This window comes from Zonotrichia albicollis, chromosome 6, assembly GCF_047830755.1.
Source record: "Zonotrichia albicollis isolate bZonAlb1 chromosome 6, bZonAlb1.hap1, whole genome shotgun sequence".
Lineage (NCBI taxonomy): Eukaryota > Metazoa > Chordata > Aves > Passeriformes > Passerellidae > Zonotrichia > Zonotrichia albicollis.
Genome location: NC_133824.1, coordinates 9,320,145 through 9,339,112, shown reverse-complemented (window position 1 = coordinate 9,339,112; position 18,968 = coordinate 9,320,145). Strand labels below are relative to the sequence as shown.

At 40.6% G+C, this 18,968-nt stretch overlaps 1 protein-coding gene across 2 annotated transcripts; it reads left to right on the top strand.

The window, feature by feature from the left end:
* Nucleotides 1-496: 496 nt before the first annotated feature.
* Nucleotides 497-18,698, top strand: GOLGA5 (golgin A5). 2 transcript variants are annotated; one of them, XM_074542450.1, is made up of 13 exons: nt 497-739; nt 1,308-1,923; nt 4,191-4,415; nt 5,497-5,716; nt 6,252-6,375; nt 7,180-7,383; nt 8,528-8,698; nt 9,257-9,385; nt 11,265-11,363; nt 12,981-13,206; nt 14,284-14,414; nt 15,959-16,022; nt 17,326-18,698. In XM_074542450.1, the coding sequence occupies exons 2-13, from the start codon at nt 1,359-1,361 to the stop codon at nt 17,385-17,387; spliced, it is 2,220 nt and encodes a 739-aa protein (XP_074398551.1). In that variant the 5' UTR covers nt 497-739; nt 1,308-1,358; the 3' UTR covers nt 17,388-18,698. The 2 variants fall into 2 exon arrangements, with proteins under 2 accessions (XP_074398551.1, XP_074398552.1); XM_074542451.1 differs by having other exon boundaries at nt 498-739; nt 14,309-14,414.
* Nucleotides 18,699-18,968: the final 270 nt, after the last annotated feature.

The window sequence follows — 18,968 nt, the reverse complement described above, 5'->3', positions numbered from 1 at the left end:
GAACAACAAAACCTTATGTAGTGCTTTGAGTACATCTTAAGTGTACTTTATGTACACTTTAACAACTATCCTTACTAAGAAAAAGCATTTAAGGAAGAGAGATAATAGCCATAAATCTTGAAATTATTCAAGTACTGCAGGTCGCAGACTCTGAGTCACAGATGACAGGGAAGGATGTTACAGTCAGAAGTACGCAGCACTTGGGAATGTGGTTTTACTGGTGGGTTTTGCAGTGCTGGGCCAAGAGCCGGGCTCGCTGATCTCTGAACTCTTTTCTAATACAGATCGTTCTGTGATCCTGTGGCATTGGCGTTCCTGCGAGTCTCCCCTCACAGGTTACTGAGGGCACCGCCAGGGGGCGCACGGGGCCAGCGCCTCTCCCGCCCGGGGGCGGGGCGGGGCCCCAGGGCGGGGCGGGGCCCGAGCGTGCCGGGGGCGGGGCCCGAGCGCGCCGGGGGCGGGGCATGAGCGTGCCGGGGGCGGGGCGGCTCCGCTGCGCCTGCGCCCGGCGCCCCCGGAAAGGCGGCCACGTCTGCCGGAAGCGCTGGGGCTGAGGCGCTCGGCCCGGCCCGGCTGCGGCCCCGCGCTGACCGCCGGCCCCTCAGGGCTCCCCCCCGGGCCAGGGCTCTCAGCGCTGACCGCCGGCCCCTCACGGCTCCCCCCGGGCCAGGGCTCTCAGCGCTGACCGCCGGCCCCTCACGGCTCCCCGCGGGCCGGGGCTCCCCAGCGTTTGCAGGAGGTGAGGCCGGGTCCTGCTGAAGCCCCCGCCGCTCCTGCGTGGGGCCGGGCCTGGGGAGGGCAGGCGGTGCTGGGGGTGGGGGCAGCGGCCGCTCTGAACGTCCCCTCCCGGAGCTGGGGGGAGGCGCACGCCCCCGCTGCGGTGTCGCAGGCCCGGGGTGCAGGCCATGAAGGCACCTGTCCGCCGTGTTGGTGTCACAGAGAGGCAGAGGCTGCAGAGTTTGTGGGGGAGGAGATCCTGGCCTGAGCCAGGTTAGGAATTTGCAGCCCAAATATCTAAGTCATAGTTGTTTCCTCTATGATACTCTGTAGCAACTGAAGATACCGGAAACTGATGCAGTGGTATGATTTTAATAACCTTGATTTAAAGACCTAGGTTTTGTCTGTTTTCCTCTGAAAGTGGTTTGGTTTATTTCCATTAGTTACCAGAAGAGCAAAATACCAAATAAGCAGAAGAAAAGTATTATAATTACTACAGCACTAAAGCTTAACACACCAGTTATTTAAGATAAACACTACATCTCGCCTCAGCAGCAGCAGCTGATTTGTAATCCTTCTGTCTTTTGCAGTATATGGTCCTGAAATTTTAATTGTACAGAGGTCATCGACAGACACTCATCATGTCTTGGCTCGCTGATCTCGCTGGAAAGGCAGAGGATCTGCTCAACAGAGTTGATCAAGGAGCTGCATCAGCTCTGAGCAAAAAAGACACCTCGAGCAGTGCAGTTTATGATAAGAAGAACTTGGACTCTGCCAATGAGTATTCTGAAGTGCACCAGCATACTGGAGAACTGAAATACCAGAGCTCATCCAAAGCAGCCTACATCTCCTCAGCAGCTGAAAATATTAAACACCAAAAGGCCACAATCCTGGCAGGAACAGCAAATATTAAAACAGCACGTAGGACATCCTCAGAGGCAGCTTCTCCAGTAGAAAATGCTTCCACACCCAGAGCTGCCTCACATTTTGTGAGAAGAAAAAAGTCAGAACCTGATGACGAGTTGCTATTTGATTTTCTCAACAGTTCAGAGAAAGAACCTAATGGAAGGATAGACTCTAAAAAGGAGAAGAGCAAGGCACCTGTTCCTCAGAATCACTCTCGGACTTCAAGCATTAGTTCTGTGTCTACCAGTACACAGAGTGCAAAAACTACTGAGGATAATTCCATCAGGAGCCAAGGCAATGGTAGTTAAATAGTATTGAACCTAGAGATATGTAAAACCCAAGTATGTCTGGGGTAAGGCTAGGTAACACATCAAACTTCATGAAACATTTAATGGTGGTAATAATGTCAAATGGGCGAGGTACAGCAAGGCCTTTCAGGTGTTTTCATCACTGGGGCAATAGCAGATACTGTGCTAGTTTGACAGACAACAGAATGAATACCTGAATCCTCTGTGCTCTGGATGTGCCTTGTTGCTGCTGCTGCTCAGCCTGGCCCCTCTGAGCTGTGCTCTGGCCGTGCCCCAGCCCCACGTGTCCCCACATAGAAGCAGAGGTGCTGCTGCTTTTGTTTGGTCTCTTTTGTTTGGTAGCCGCTGTTGCCACGTGGGAGGGGAGTGGCTTTCCCCCAGTGCAGCACATGGGTGGAGTGAGGTGTTCCTGTTCCGTGCAGGAGGGTGAGCTGGCCAACGTGCTTGTCCTGCAGGAAGCTGGATGCAGGCAGGCTGGTGGGGAGCCAGGGAGATAGAGCCTCTGGCTTTGCCAGCAGCAGTTCATGGCTGCAGTCTGAATCCAGAGGCCTGAGTGAGCCTCAGGCCAGACAGACAGAAGCTGGGGCTGGGCTCAAGTCAGCCACACAAAGGACAATGTGGTTGGGAAGTGTCAAGAACTTGTGTTCTCTACCAGACTGTCCAGGCTGTATTCCATCCTTGTTGCTGTGCAACTTTGCTGTCACTTATTTTAGAAAATTGAAGCAAGTGGTTCTGTTATTAATAATGTAGTTAGAATACTCTATTATTTGTTTAGTACTTTAAACATGTAAAATGTTGTAAATGCCAGGTTTTTATCTACTACATTAGGTATGCTGAGAAGCTTTAGACATGAAAAGGGATAATTCCCAAACATCTGAATATTTTTGAGTCCATGACTTTTCATTAAGGTTTACTACTAAAAATAAATAATACAGATATGTTAGACCTGACTCTGTGGCCTTGCTGATTGGTGCTTAAGAAACATTTGTTCAGTGTGGCTTGTTGAATTTTCTTCTGAGGGTTTTTGAGCAGACTTTGTGTTGTGGAGCTGCTAAATAAGGAAGAATGCAGTTACAATACAGGATTTAAACACACTGTTTTCCAAAGTTCATTGTACAGATACATCTGTGTCATTTAAATATTCAGCACAGAATGTGTTGAAGTAGCTTTTGATGTATTAGTTGTAGACAAAACAAATTAACATTGTACTTTGTATGTTGCCATGGGTATAATCCAGTAAATGCTATAAATGGCTCATTGCTTGGTTCATTAGCTTAATTAATCTATTGACTTTTCCAGACAGAGAAATGAGCCTAAATTATTTCCTAAGCTGGAAAGTTAAGTAAATCAAAGGAAAGATAAGGACATTTCTTAGGATCCCTTTAATTGGAAAAAGGCTTGAGAAAACATGGAAGAACTCTTGTGTCACTGCTGCTACTTGTGGGTGTGGTGTTGCTCAGCATTAACAGCGTGCCCCCGTTCCCGGGGCTTGGGGTGTTAGGGGCTGTTGCAGTGGTGAGAAAAGTGAAGCAGCTTTGGTTAATGATCACAAGGGGAAGCAAATATTCAGCAGTAACATTTTGGATTGCCTGTTTGTTTGTTCCTTGCTTGCTGTGTCATTTTATCTTGACATTGCTGCAAAGCTTCCAATTATCTGCGTGCTGGAATCAGGACTCTTACAGGGGATTTGTAGCTTTCACAGCATTTATCCAAGATGTGTGTTGTGCATGTTGGGAAAAGGCTGTTGGTTCCTCCTTCCCTCCAGGGACCTTGTTCAGAATACCACTAGGAGTTCCTTTATTGTTCTCTCTTTTGAAACAAAATTGGCATTGGCAAAATCTGAATGAATATCAGAATGAGCTTGTACCAAATATTCCTGCAGTTAGTTGCCATGTACATTTAGCATTTAGTGTTTTCTGTTACTCTTCAGCTTCTGAGGACTTCTCTGAGCAGCAAAGTCATAAATAGAGTGTTAATGTTTTGAAATCCTACAGCTGCCATTTATGTAATAAGAAATTTTGTAACTTCTATTATGTTTTGTCTTGCAGTATTAACAAAAACATTGCGTGATGCATGTACATAGTCCTGTTTTGTGCAATCACTTTTGAGAAGCAGCTCCATATTCCATTCCAGCATGAACTATTTTGATTTATTATCCTTGTTGTTCCTTAACCATTGATGCAGAACATGGAAGTACTGTTTATAGAAAGGTAGTGTACAAACACAGGCATTTGTTCTAAGTTGCATCTCCCTGTACAGAAACTCCAGACAGTTCAGACTCTGGCCTGGGAGCCCAAGGGAATGATGGCCTGAAGGATTCATCCCCAAGTGCAGTCACCAGCCCCAGCCCTTCAGCCAGTGATGATTCCAAATCCCATGAGCTGTCCAACCTTCGCCTGGAGAACCAGCTGCTGCGAAATGAGGTTCAGTCTTTAAATCAAGAAGTGGCTTCATTAATACAGAGGTCCAAAGAAACACAAGAAGGTACTTCAGCTGTAACATTAGCAATGTGCCAGTGAGCTAGGAAACAATGCTCTATGTATTTATTATAAAAACTCTCCAGGTACCTTTGCATGTGTGACTTCCCATGTAATGAGATGGGAGAAATTAAAAGGCTTGTTCAACTACAAAGATACAACAAACATTGATTAAAATGATGTGTTCAAGTTAGTTACAAAGCTTACATCTCAATAAAACACTGGCAGCCAATACCATGTTCAAAATACTTTTCTTGCATTTTAATAGCTTTTGCAAAATACTTATTTTTAAATGACCAAATTCCTTTGAATACTTCAAACTGACTACTTTCTGGCTGTAGTAGTCTGTAGTCTCTGGTGCCTACAAACTGACAGTAAAAATATAAAGTTAATATTTTTAATATGACATCACTTTCTTCTTCAAAATCGAGTGAAATGAAAATATAAAAAATATGAGTGCAAATTAAATGTTAAAACAGAGAGCAAACTCCTGCTGTTAGGCATAAAATTGAGGTACCGCATTTTTTTCACAGTAACTGCATAGGCCAGATAATTTTTATATCCAGTAGAAGTTTAATGTGTGATGTTAGTTTAAGTGTAATGTGTGATGTTGTGTTTAAGTTTTTATATCCAGTTGAAATTTAATGTGTGATGTTAGATTAAAACCAGAAGCTTCTAAGTATTCAGGCATTATTCACAACTGGTATATTTTTCTGTTGTTTTTTATGTGGCAGTAAACTCAAACTGGAGTTAAACTAGGTGCTTTATACAAACATTTCTCTTGGCACAGGGATGTTTGACAGTAAGCCATTGCAGGGGATGGATCAGGTGAAATCTGTCATCCACAGAAGAATGACTCAGAGGGAAATGTCTATTTTGAGATCACCTCCAAAATTTTCTGGGTTGTGTTTTGACAGCAAATCTAGCATTTGTTAGTTCCCAGTAGCTTATAGATTTTCAATTTTATTTCAACTTGGTTGTATTTAATTTTTTTTTTTTTTAAGAAATGAGATAGTTGCATCTTGACTGCTTACAAGCCCTTGCAATATCTACTTTTGTAAACTTCAAAGAAACTTCTTATTTTGTAGAACTGACCAAATCCCGGGAGAAGGTGGAGAAGTGGAATGTTGACCATTCCAAGAGTGACAGGATGGTTAGAGAGCTTCAGGCTCGGGTGGATGATCTGACAGAAGCTGTTGGTGCCAAAGATTCCCAGCTGGCTGTGCTGAAAGTACGGCTGCAAGAGGCTGATCAGCTCCTGAGTGCTCGGACAGAAGCTTTAGAGGCACTGCAGAGTGAAAAATCACGGTACTTCTTCCTTTCATGCTTTGCAATTCTGCAAATAGTAATAAGTTTGAAAAAAATCAAGGTAGATCATTCACTGCCTTCAAGAATAAAAAATAATAAACTAATGAGGAAAGATTTGAAATACAAGGATTACAGTTTGCACTGAAACTGCTCTGTCATAGCTGGCAGTGGGAACAGGACAAATGAGTATTAAATAGGGCATCTGTTGGCATCTGATTATTGGAATCCATTTTGTGTAAACTATTTGTGTCAGAGGCATGAAGCTGAAGATCCCAAGAATTTTTTTTCTTGAAAAATAGACTTGCTTATCCACAAATGTACATACTTATCTCATTGCTGGGATATGGATACTCCAGAATATAGGCCAGGGAGGAGAAGTGTGAGTCATTAACTGCAGGCCTCACACCTGTAGTCCATATGCAGTAATCTACTGGGCAAATTTCCAAAGCTGGTCTGGAATCTAGGAGGTTATAGTTCTACACAAAAAATCACAATAGTTTGCTTCTTTTCCAATAAACGTGTGTCTCTATTTCAGGATAATACAAGACCACAGTGAAGGAAGCAGTTTACAAAATCAAGCCCTTCAAACTCTTCAGGAGAGGCTGCGTGATGCAGACTCTGCACTCAAGCGAGAGCAAGAAAGTTACAAACAAATGCAGGTTAGACATGAAGAGTCAGGAAGACTTTAAGACTGATTTTGAGATCAGATCCATGAGGTTCCATGTGCTCTCTCCTCCCTTTGACTCCAGTTCCTGTTCAGGGTACTAATTGCTTGGAAGGGTGTGCTGCTGTCTGCTGCACTAAATACCCTTGAGTTGCTAATTTATTTCTTATATGTTATTTTGAAAACTTCATGAGTAAAAGTTTTTGAGGATTAATGTTGACAATTTTTACTGGGTTTTTAATGCTAACTTTAATGTTCGTACATGTTTGAAAAGTAAATTGGTAATCAGTTTAGTTTTCCATGGTGTGTTGTTACACAATTTTACTGTGAGATCTTAAGATGAAGGACTTGTGTGGGAAAGATGCAACAACATTATCAATAATGTTTTCTATACTTAATTTGGCCTTTGCTACATATGATAGCATATCTGAAAATTTTTGAGAGTGTCTGTTTTGACTTTTTTTTACAGTACTTCAAAATATGTCATACTAAAATGGATAATATTTTTTGAGGAGCAAGCTTGCTTTTTCTTTGCTAAATAAATTTGAATAATAGGAAGATTGTTATTCCCTCACTATTTCTGGTGAGGGAAAGCAAAGCATATTCTTATTTGGATTATTTACCACTTGGTTAAGCAAGCAGAGCTTCTTCCCACGTAGCAGTAATGAGTCTTTAAGTTGGAGGTGGTAGATAGGAGATGGTGTGCTCTGTGTAGTTGCTTTTAAACTTTCTTTTTTCCTTCCTAGATGAAAGTTGAAGCTGTGTTAAACACAAAGTATTGTTTCTTTGTTACTCATAGAATGAGTTTGCAGCTCGTCTGAGTAAAGTGGAAGCAGAACGTCAGCACCTGGCAGAAGGGATAACTGCAGCAGAGAGAAAGTATTTAGATGAGAAGAGGCGAGCTGATGAGCTTCAGCAGCAAGTCAAAGTTACCAAAAGCCAGCTGGAATCTGCAAAACAGGAGCTGACAGACTATAAACAGAAAGCCACTCGCATTCTCCAAGTAAGCACTGTTGTGAAGCAATACAGTGTGATCTGTGTGCTTTAACTGCTTTAAGGTGTTATGCTTCAAATAATCCTACCTGTGGTCTGTTTCTTCATGTGACCTGTAATGTGTTCTGGGGCATATCTGTAATGATACATGTATAGAACAGCTACCAGTCTGCCTTTTGTAACCTTAAGTTTATAGATGAGGTTATGGAATTGAAATGGTAATTCAGGTCCTGAACCTGAAAAAAAATCCTAGGGAACCATTGTGCTTATTGTGCATCATCTGTCAGCGTGTTCCACATCCATGAGCCCAGATAGATGTAACTGCAGTAGGTGAAACCTACAATTTGTTCCATATCCAGTATTTTTGATTCAAGAGTATTACTCTGTTCTGCCTGGGGCGGAAGCAAAGCATAGAATGGATACTTAACATGTAACCAGAGAATATTTTTCCATGTCCTGAAAGGTTGCTTGTGATTAACGTGATATGAACAGTGGCTAAATCAGGTATTTTGTCAAGTTTTGTACTATGTAAATTGTCAAAGATACCATGTCCAGATGTGGTTAGTTTGAGTCTTGTTTACAAATGTTAGCAAAATGTTGAAGATAGAGATCTCTTCTTAGAATAGTTAATTTAGTCAAATGTTCAAGGACAGGTTTTAAATCATCTTAGTAAATATGAAAAGCCTAAAATCACAAGTCAATGTCAATGACTAAAATCACAAGTCAATGTAGCCCTAGACTGACTCTGGATAAAATTATTTATCCTCTTTCCTTGAAGAATGACTGCTGTATTTGGTTCTTGATTTTGTTGGCAGGAGAAAAAGAGGGTCAATTTTGTCTGTAATGTTTGTTGGTGTGCATCTTGTCTGTTTCAGTGCCAAGAGGGCCAAAAATTGGTATCCATAACAAGTTTAACATTCCAGGCACTTGTAAAGAAAAAAAACTGCACTCTTCCACAGATAGCACTGACTTTCAGTTAAATTAGTCTTGCGGTGTACAGAAAATCAGAAAATTACCAATATGGAAGCATTTTCATTTTCAAGTGTGTAGGGTCATTACTGGATAAAAGAACACATGAACCAGTCATTATAGCATATTGTAGTTGAGCACTTGTTCAATACTGCTATAAATAATGTATTGACTTCTTTTTTCAGTCTAAGGAAAAGTTGATAAACAGTTTAAAAGAAGGCTCTGGTATTGAAGGCCTGGATAGCAATACAGCAAGCACGGTGGAGCTGGAGGAACTGAGACACGAGCGAGACACTCAGAGGGAAGAAATACAGAAACTGATGGGGCAAATACAACAGATGAGAGCAGAGCTGCAGGTAGCTGTGCCTGTGTACACCTGTATTTGCAGTTAGCTACAACAAAGCACTGTTCTCTTGTGTATTGTGGGTCTGTTGTTTCTAGTATTCATTACCTTACTTCTCTCTTCCCTGTGTTCCTTTTGAAGGAAACATTTCTTTCCTAACAATCATAGTGATTTCTCTAGCCACCACCTGTATTCTTTTCTGCAAGAACTACTAATCCTTGAAGCCCTGTAATCCAAGTCATCCATGCCCACCTGCTGGCATAATGGGCTCAACACAGCAGCTGCATGCAAGCCCATTTTGCACAGTTTTAAAACTGTCTACAGTTTTAGCCTGTAGACAGCAGAAAGGAAGAAGCAGAGGCTTTATATGTTAAAAAAATGTATTTATTTTATTACTGTGTTACTAAAAACATTGTGTATAAAATCACCAAATGTAATTTATCCAATACACCCACACCTTCATTTTCCTTTGAATAAATATTGCATATACTACTGTTTTTGCTGTTACCTATGACAGATTTGCAGTAACACCTGAATGTTAGTGAAATGGTTATATTTGTGTTCATTTCAGGACATGGAGACACAGCAGGTAAGCGAAGCTGAGTCAGTGAGAGAGCAGCTTCAAGACCTGCAAGAGCAAATATCAGCACAAAAAATGGCCAAGCAGGAGGCAGAAGCTGAACTAGAACGGCAGAAACAGGTAAGGAATTCTTGAAAGCCAGATCTCTTTTTAGGCCCTGTGTGGTGTCATCAGAAAAGCATTTGGCTTAAGAAGAGAATATTTGGATACTTGGGCAGTGTTTGATTAATTTTTTGTCTAGTGCTCCACTAGGTCAAGGAAAGTGCAGCCAAGATTAAGCAATGGTCAGGGCCTTCTGGATACTGCTGATGAACAGAATCCTGGTGGATAAACGACCCCAAGGGAGGGCACAGAATTGAATTTTATTCAACAGGGAAACAATCAAACAGGGATATAGTAACAAGTGTAACATTTTTTATATTAAAAAACCCTACTGCTGAAAGTGGCTATTATGAATCTTCCTGTGCTCAATTAATCCATAAGTTGTAACTTGCTAAACAATGTCATTGTAGAACCAATTTTAGCAGTAATTTTTGTTACTCAGTTCTGAATCTAATTGCCATTACTTCTAAACTGCTGTAGTAGATAAATTGCTGATGAAATTATGTTTTAATGAATTCTGTCAGATTGTGTCATCTTTTTGAGTGAATTCTGCATGATTTAAACAGTTTTGTGCTATAAAGAGAGCGGAGAAAAAAAGGCAAATTTGTAATTCATGTGAACAGACTTACTATGCAGTAGGAATTGGACAAATCCTTTGCATGTTAAAAATTTTCCTTGTAAGAAAAAGCTCATGTAAAGAGAATTGATAATGAAGAAAGCATGAGTCCTCTGTATCTGCTAGGAACAATTTATCTTAGAGGATTATCTATCCTTTCAGAAATTACATTTTAATGGGATGCCCGCAGCTTGAACTAATTAAAAGGCAGAAGTCGAGGTCTGCTCTTGATGGGTAGCTGATGTTTATTATGTCAAAGCAGATGGTAGATTGTATTTTGTTACTCCTGCCCTTCTGAGGAATATGCTTTAAGTCAATAGAGAGAGTGAGGTGAATTTAAAAAAACATCAGTTGTTGCAGAAACTGAAGTTTTCCTTTTGATGACACCCATTTACGTGTGCTTTTAACATAATTGGTTGTGTTGATACTTAATATAGTTATGGTCAGTTCTGTCTGGGAGTTGCTTTAACCATTGCCATAAGGTTTCTGAAACTGAAGATGGAAAATAAGTTTCTGAAGCAGAAGATAGAGGTGATATTTTTTTGTGCATCTGATGGTTCAAAGGGAGAACAGGATTATCTGTTTTCTGTAGTGACTGACAGCTGAAGTCAGAGTAATTTGCAGATTGTCTTAATTTAAAAGATAAGCTTGACAGGTTTGTAAGTGGGAGCTAAAATAGCCACCAAATCATGGGAGTAACAAAACAGTTATATTTACTCTTCAGTAATTTTTTTTTCTAATATTCCTTCTCCTTTCATATCTGCTATGTTAATTTGTCCTAAACTTTAGAGGAAGATGTATGTCATACAGAATTATAGATAGCTATGCAAAGAGTTTTCAAACATGTTTAAAGAATAGTATTTTGAATTAATCAGTTTATTTTAGGAATACAGATACCCTCTAAGTATTTTGTAATTGTTGCATTATTGACATAGTTTTTAGATAGCACTGCAACAAATGGTGAAAGTGTAAGGAAGATAAAATTTTGGTCCCAATGAAATTGTGTAAGTCCCAGTAAATGAGTCTGGATTGATATTTATATTAGGGCAGTCTCCACAAAAGAATTTAATTAGCCTTGTAGGTTGTGTCTTGATACTCAGCTCTCTATCCCCATACCCCTGTCCATGACAGACATGTAACTGAGATAATATTTCAGTTTGTATTTGATTACAGCATATTGCTTTCTTGTGTTCTCTTGTGAAACTCTAGATAACTAGAGTTGTCTCTCAAAACACAAATATGTATAAACTCTGTTCTGTGTGATTGTGATAAATTTTATAGGAACTTCGTTATACTGAAGAAGAACTGTATCGGACAAAGAATACTTTGCAAAGCAGAATAAAAGACAGAGAGGAAGAAATTCAGAAGCTCAGAAATCAGGTGTGTATAGAAAACAATTTTATACCCCTCAATTATGAAAACAGTGTTAGGAACTACTTGTTTGACTAAACTGTCCTGAAAAATCCTGTTAGCATTCTACAAGTGAGGTACAGTGTACTTGTTTTCAATAAAGAGTAGAGTTTTGAGAGTAGGGAATACAAGAAGGGAACCATGTAAATAGCCTGTATTATAGTTGTATGTGCTTTTATATAAAGCAGGGGGAAAAAAATCAACCACTGTCCCAATAGACCTGGTGGAGAGTGTTGGATCAATGTTCTTCTCTTTGCAGACTAAAATCACTCATTGGAGTTTGATTCGGTCAGTATGAATTCTGCCCAGATCCTTGTAACTGTTCAGAGAACCTTGGTTGTATCCTGCAGACTCTGTGATCCATCTGGCCCACTGTCGTATCTTGCCCAGTGGCAGTGGGGTCACTGTGTGAGCCTGTCCACTTGCTGCACTCCTGTGTGCCTGCTCAACATCAGCAGCTGCATTAGGGTTGTTAGTGTGGGACTCTTTACCAAGTTCTGCTGTGTTGGTGGACCTGTTTCCCTTGTGTCAGTCTAATTCCTTTGGAACCCCCACATACTTGTGAGCCCCCACAGTCTCCTTGGGCAGCCTGAAGGCACAGGCCTCATTCTGTTACCTTAGCACAGTGAAAGTAGGCTGTCCATGGGGAAATTGGCAGTCTGCAGTCAGGTGTGGGCAGCTGGGCAGTTACAGTGTCAGCATTTGGAAATGGTTGTGATGTGATACAGATTTCTTGGGCATGTTGGCAGATGAATTTTCTGGTGATGCTGAACTTCAGGACTACCTGCACCTGCCTCTGCCTGGTTGCAGGCACCTAGTTTGTATTTTGGGTATCTGTAATTCCTGATGATTCTTTTCTTTGTTAATGAAGCTCCATCTTTGTGGAATATGATGCCACAAGGTGGCTGAGGTCTAGGACTGGAGTGAATAGATGAGCTATTGCACATATGGCAGATGTGATGACTCCCATTTGCTTGAAATATTTTCTGCAAATTGAATTACAGCATCCATGTCAAACACATGATCCACTTGCTGGCATTGCAGTTTCTATTTGCTAGTACAGTCATGTTTTCTGCCTTGGTGCTCCTCAGTTCTTCTGCAACAATACCCTGCATTCTCACCATTTCATTCATGTTTTCCTGTAAAGTGGCATCAGGTGTCCCTTTTTGTACTGAGTTTTTCCTTTCATTGTGTGAAAACATTTTTACATGCTCACGAAGTTGAAAGTATGCTAGGCAGGCTGGATTAGCTTGCTATTGATTGCTGTTTAAACCTGTCTCTGAGGCATAGCATCGATGTTGTGATCAAATTTGGGCTCATACAGAAACTTTCATATGATTATTGGTGGAAAAGAGAAAGTTGATACATTTTTATAGAGTTTCTTGTGTAATGTAAACAGTTAACAACTGTTGAAATTAGGTTTCCTCTTTATTGCACTCATCAGTGATAGTTTTAATGGCATTATCCTGCAAATATTCTGCTGTGGAGTAACTTGGTTCTTGAAAGCTTAGGTTGTTATAGAGCTTTGTAATATGTCAGTTGATCAGAGTTTGAATTTAGAATGATTTTTTTTCTTTGCTTTTTTAGCTGACAAACAAGACTCTAAGCAGTAGTAGTCAGACAGAATTGGAGAATCGGCTTCACCAGCTGACAGAAACACTAATTCAGAAGCAAACCATGTTAGAGAGCCTGAGCACAGAGAAGAATTCCCTTGTGTACCAGCTGGAACGGCTCGAGCAGCAGCTGAAGGCTGTCCAAGGCACAAGTGCCAATGGACCTTCCATTAACATGGCAGGCATTGATGGTGCTGAAGGTAAACAAGGAAATAAAATACTTAAAAGGCTTCTCTTTTCTGCAGTCCAGGCTATTTTGTCTCCTAATGCCTTTCCCTGAAGGTCTGAGTTTTAAAGGAAAAATAAGTGCTGAATATAGGCCACTTATTCTAGAGACCTTCTCTGCAGCAGCCAGTATCAAAGTTAACCAGAAGCTCCTTCTTTGAGCAAATGACTTCAGTAAATTTAACAAAGCAGATTTAGTCTTTAATTCTCAATACTATGGCACTGTTGGAGTAATTGTCACAGGTGCAAATAAACTTGTATTTTGGGTTTAAGCTAAATATTAGAAACAGGATTTAAGTGTTCTCTTGCAAAAAGGGTTTGGGAAGAGAGTAAGAATGGATTGCTTCCTTTTTGATCCAATTGAAATTAATTTCTTCCCTCCTTGCTTTCTGTTTTTCTTGAAAAGCAGCTTAAAATATGTTGGTTTTGATAAAGTTGGTTTGTCAGTCCTGTATTTCTGGGACAACCCCAGCAGTTGTTCCAATGTGTTGAGATGTTATTTTTCAGAGTCAAAGTTTGCCATTTTGTATGTATGTTAAGTAACTTTGAAAGCAAGGGACGGTCACCAAGAGGTGTGAAATAACAGTTCAGACTTTTTCTCTGCTTATCAAAGCTGGAGTTGTTTGTCAGTAACTTCAGAAAGCTGAAGTTTAGTTACAGAAAAGTAGCATTATCATTTTTTAATGAAGTTGATGCATAATAAAAATGTAAATAATGTACAAGTTAGTGTCAGAAATGCTAATCAAAGTTTCATGGTATGAGAGTAAAAAACTTTGAGAAACTGTGCCAGTATCAAGCCATCATTTTATACACCTAATAGTAGTTATTAGGTGTATAAATAATATGTATATCACAATAGTGACATGATGGAATTGAATATCAAGATATCCATTTAGTAAACTGATACATTTTAAAAATATATTCAGCGGAAGAAAAGTTGGATTTGATTATTTGATTGTAAGTTTATCAAGAATTGATACAATCATATTGATCAGTGTATATTATTTACAAATGTTTGTTACAATCTGTCAGTTTGTTTCATTTGACACCAGTGTGTGTGACTGTTCCCTGGCGCAGGGGCTCGCCTGCGCAGTGTCCCCGTCCTGTTCGGCGACGCCGACTCCGGCGGGGCGGGGATGTACGGGAGGGTGCGCAAGGCTGCCAGCACCATCGACCACTTCAGGTGAGGCTGCGCCCAGGGAGCTCGTCTGCAATCACTGCCAGCACTGTTCAAGGGACACCCTTTGGGGTCTAGTGTTCCCTTTGTGAAGGGAAAAGGTTAAAATAGTGCAGCTCAAGTGTGGTATCAAATACTAAGTATTGATGTCTGGTTTTCGGCTGTTTGGATGGCCTGGAAAGGCCCGAGGTGGCCTTGGGGCAGCCCGCGTATCAAAGGAACAGAAGAGGCTTCAGTTCTTTTCTCGGTCTCGGTGTTTATTAATTGTTTATCTAAAAGATTTTCTTTCGGCCCGACAGAGCTCTGCTCAGCAGCCAGCCATGAGCACACTCCCTGCCCTCCGGACAGTCACCTATCTTTATACCCATAGTTACGTGTACAATATTTATCATTTTTCCCCAATACCTTTCACCCTTATTAACCAGTGCACTTTTAGTAATGACCAATCCCAAAGTGCCACCATCACCACAGAAGATGGAGGAGAAGAAGAAGAAGGACAGGACACGCCCCAATTCCTCCATCTTACTTCTCTAAACCCCCCTGTACAGAAATCCTAAACCCTGTGTCTCACCCTCTAATTAACTAATCCCTTCACCATTCACCCCGGTGAAATCCTCCTATCCTCATACAGGTGTCGTCTCCTGTGTAGGACCAAAGTCCAGCCACCAGACACTTCTGGCAACATTCCAGGACTCCCGAGCCCCCCAAGGGTGGTCTCGGTGACTCGGCACCTCAGTCCTGAGGTGCTGAGATCACACATATTGAGCCACTTCACTTGTGCTTTGACATTAATATTCTTAACCTATGACATCAATATTGTTAAGCTTTTGCAAATTACTGTCAATTATTTAAACAAAGCTCTTACAGATTTTGGTGCAAGGAGTTCCCTGAGTTATGAAAAAATATCTAATCAAATTCATTACATCCATCTCCTACATTTTTTACTTTCAGAGGTTTTGGCTGTGTCTGTGATAAACTGTAAGAGTGTATTAGTGGGAGAGTATAATCTGTACTCTTTCAGTCCTGATGAAGACAAGATTCTGCCTTCTTAGCCAATGCAGCAGATTACCTTGGAAGATAATCTGTTAGAGAAATTAGTAAATGAAAACCATTCTGGATCCAGCAATAAATTTGCTTTGATCCCTTTCTGAGGAGTTAGGTGAATTGACAGTGTTCACAGCAAAGGTCTGCTACAAAACTTGAAACGAATACCAACAGAAAACAAAATTTAGTAGTACTTCTTAGTCCTTTGAAAGCAAGATACCTTGATAGAAAGTCCTTTGTGCTTCCATGACTCTCATTGCGACAGGGTTTCTGTGATTGAGAAAAAATTAGGAGGGTTTTATGGTCTGAATTTTCTCACCCCACTTAATGTTTTGAGTACATGAAGTAAAATTCAAGACAACAACAAAGCCTTATGTGTATTTGAGAAAATTCAGGAGAGAACCAAAGCCATAATGTTTGAATTTGTGGTGGCTGAGATGAGAGTAACAAGAATTGATTGCTCTGTGTTAAATTGTGTGTTTTGTTTTCTCGTGCTCCCTGTGTAGCATTCGGCTGGGAATCTTTCTGAGGCGATACCCCATAGCAAGAGTCTTTGTCATCATTTACATGGTGAGTCAGCTCTCTCCAGTGCAAGACTTCTAGAGCCACTTTACATGCCAGTATGTCTTAAATGGAAAGATTGATGCTCAAAAGGCTGTAATTAACAACTCAGTGTGGGGTTTTGGAAAGTGGACCAAATAATGCTTTTATAACAGCCTTTTGGAGTCATGTTGCTTGGCAGCTTTCAGTTTTTCCCAGAAATTCTCAGTATATCAGTCTTAAAGGCACTTATGTAACCACCATTTAACATCTGTGAAAGTAGATTCTAGTAGTAAAATACGGAATAATAGTGACCAGTTGCCAAGGTTAACCTGCCATGCCTGCATGCACTGCATTTAGGAAAATGACAATTTTTTTAGAGTTTTTTTAATATTTGACTCCTCACTTTGGTGTTTTTCAGTGGCTAATGGTCACTCTTCTCTAGTAGCTGCAAAAGTAGCAAGGCAAGTTGTTCTTGGTAGACTTAAACAAATAGTAGAAGAAAATTGCTCACCCCCATGGGGCAAAGCTGTCAGGCTGGCAGTTGCTACAAGTGAAATGCCTCCCTGACCCACTGGAGGGCAGGTGCCTGGCAGCTGCAGGGCCCTGTGGAAAGGCAGGCTTTGTAAAAACTCTGCAGACTTGTGCTGCCTGAGCTGCAGTCTGGAGGGAGACTTGATGGTGGCTGTACAGGAGCTGGGCAGCCAGGGGCAGTTACCCCTTTTCAGCTCAAACCTTGACCATGACTACTATAACTTGAATTTTTAAAATAAATGTGGCTTAGGTATTCCTTTTTGCCCTCCAGGCAGCTTCTATTCTAATTGGAGAATTTCAGCCAAATTTGAATGAGAATTAACATTCCTACAGAGTTCATAAAAATGCCTCCAATCAGTGCCTGCACTGAAGAGAAGGCAGTCAGAGCTGGGCTGGCTTACACTCAGGTGTCAGCCAGGTGGCACAGGAGCAGTGGCTCACCAGGCACACCAGTGTGCTGGCTGGGGAGTGGGTGGCACAGGGAACAGCTGAAGTCTCTGTGCCATGGAGGAAAAGAGAAACCAGACCACACAAATCTGTAGGAAAACAGGCTGTTTTATTTTTGCTGCTTGTGTAAAGTCTTCAGATTTCTGTAAATAGGTTCTTCAGAATCTGATTTAGCATTTCAATGTTCAAATGACAGTTATATTTTTAGAAGTATCTGATTAATAGAAAAAAATATTTTAAACAAAATATTTCTACAAAACAAGTTCTATCAGCTCTCGCTGAGAGCTCTCCTATTTACTGCTGCTGTGGATGGTGATTTTCAGTGCTCAATTTATTTCTTTTCTTTTCCCAGGCCTTGCTTCACCTCTGGGTTATGATTGTGCTCCTTACCTACACCCCAGAAATGCACCATGACAGTCCCAGTGGCAGGTAGACTGAGACAGGACCAGGTGCTGTGCTCATGTGCTGTGGACTGGCAATGCCTTGGAGTTATCAGTCCTGAAACATCAGCAGACTTTCCTCGTGGTGTTTTGGAAGGATGAAAACCATCATGCCTGATTTATCACTACCTTTCAAATACATGTGTAATACTGTGTAGCTTTCTCAATTTACCTAAGAGAGCATCACTTCCCTGGAGAAATGAAGCTGTTAAGATAAGCTCTGATTAGCCTTTACATTTGATGTAGACCCTCTGATGGTTAGAGTGAAAGATAAGGCCTGTTCTGCAGAGAAATGCAAGGAATTCTGAAATTGCAGATATATCTGGTACAAATTGTTTTAGGTCATACTGAATGTAGGCTATGGTCAGGTAGTAAGCTGTATTTAGCATTTTAAATAAACTTCTTTCTGGTTTCTTTCAGTCTGCTTTTGCACTTCTGTTTTTAACTTTGTACATAATAGGCTTTTCCTTAACATTAACTGGAAAAAGGAAAATGGATTGGTGCAATATATTTTTGTAAATAAGTTTAAGAATAAAATATTATGCATTATTCTTAGCTTTGTACTTCTAGTGCAATAGATGTATCTTTCCTACCAACTGAGTAGTGGGGCTGCCTATTGAAAGGCTGGTATTTTAGCTTTATTAGAGAAAGGGAGATGGTTTTTGAGAAGGAAGGTTTAAACTGTTGAGAAGTAATGGTGTTTCTTTTTGCACTTGAAATTTGTATATTTTAACTGCATTTTCTTATACCTCTCTCATTAGTACATGTCTTAATCAGATCTTATTGAAACATTTATTTTCTAAAGCTTTGGGTACTTAATTAAAACTATTTCTATATGAAATCTATCAAAACATTAAAATTTTCTCATGTCTAAACACTCGCCAAATATACTAATAAACAAACCTCATCAAATATTTATAGTAAAACCCAAAATACCAAACTGTAGAAGTTCTGTTGTTGGATTGTAACATTCTAATCATGAATTATCAACGGACAATCACACAAGGTCACTTTCTTTCCTTGAGGAATTTCTTGGTTTTTTGTGTGGTGCTCACAGCTGGGTAATGAAAAATGACTGAAGCAATTTCTCACTCTTGCTCTTAAGGATGTGGCTCAGTTTTTGTGTGGCTTGAACACAGCCTGGGTCCTGTGCTTGAAGTGTCACACTGGCTCCTATGGAAATGCTACAGGGGACAAATGACTGTATGGCTGCTCTGATTCAATCTTGCAGAGAAAACTGAAATGTTTGGATAAACTGAATAATAAAAGACAGCATTTATTCTAAGTTGTGTCTGCCCTCTTTCACATTTGTTGCACTTTGCATAATTCTGTTACCTGTTTTCAATTTTGGTCCTAAAGCCACTTCTGAACCCCAGGGGGAGCTGGTTGGTATGGAAGGAGATCAAGTAAAGGACCTTTGCACACTCATTTTCTACACGCATCTTTTTTTTCATTTAAACACTTCTAAAACACTGAATCTTTGAATATTTCAGTATATTGTGATATTTGGGGGGGAACATTATTAGTGGTATAAATGCCTTAGAGCTTTATATCT

Bases quoted from the DNA above. Each gene is read 5' to 3' on its own strand.
- GOLGA5 (XM_074542450.1), top strand. From the start codon at position 1,359: ATGTCTTGGCTCGCTGATCTCGCTGGAAAGGCAGAGGATCTGCTCAAC. The intron at 8,699-9,256 runs GTAGCTGTGCCT...TGTTCATTTCAG, and splicing joins AGATGAGAGCAGAGCTGCAG to GACATGGAGACACAGCAGGT. The intron at 13,207-14,283 runs GTAAACAAGGAA...ATTTGACACCAG, and splicing joins AGGCATTGATGGTGCTGAAG to TGTGTGTGACTGTTCCCTGG.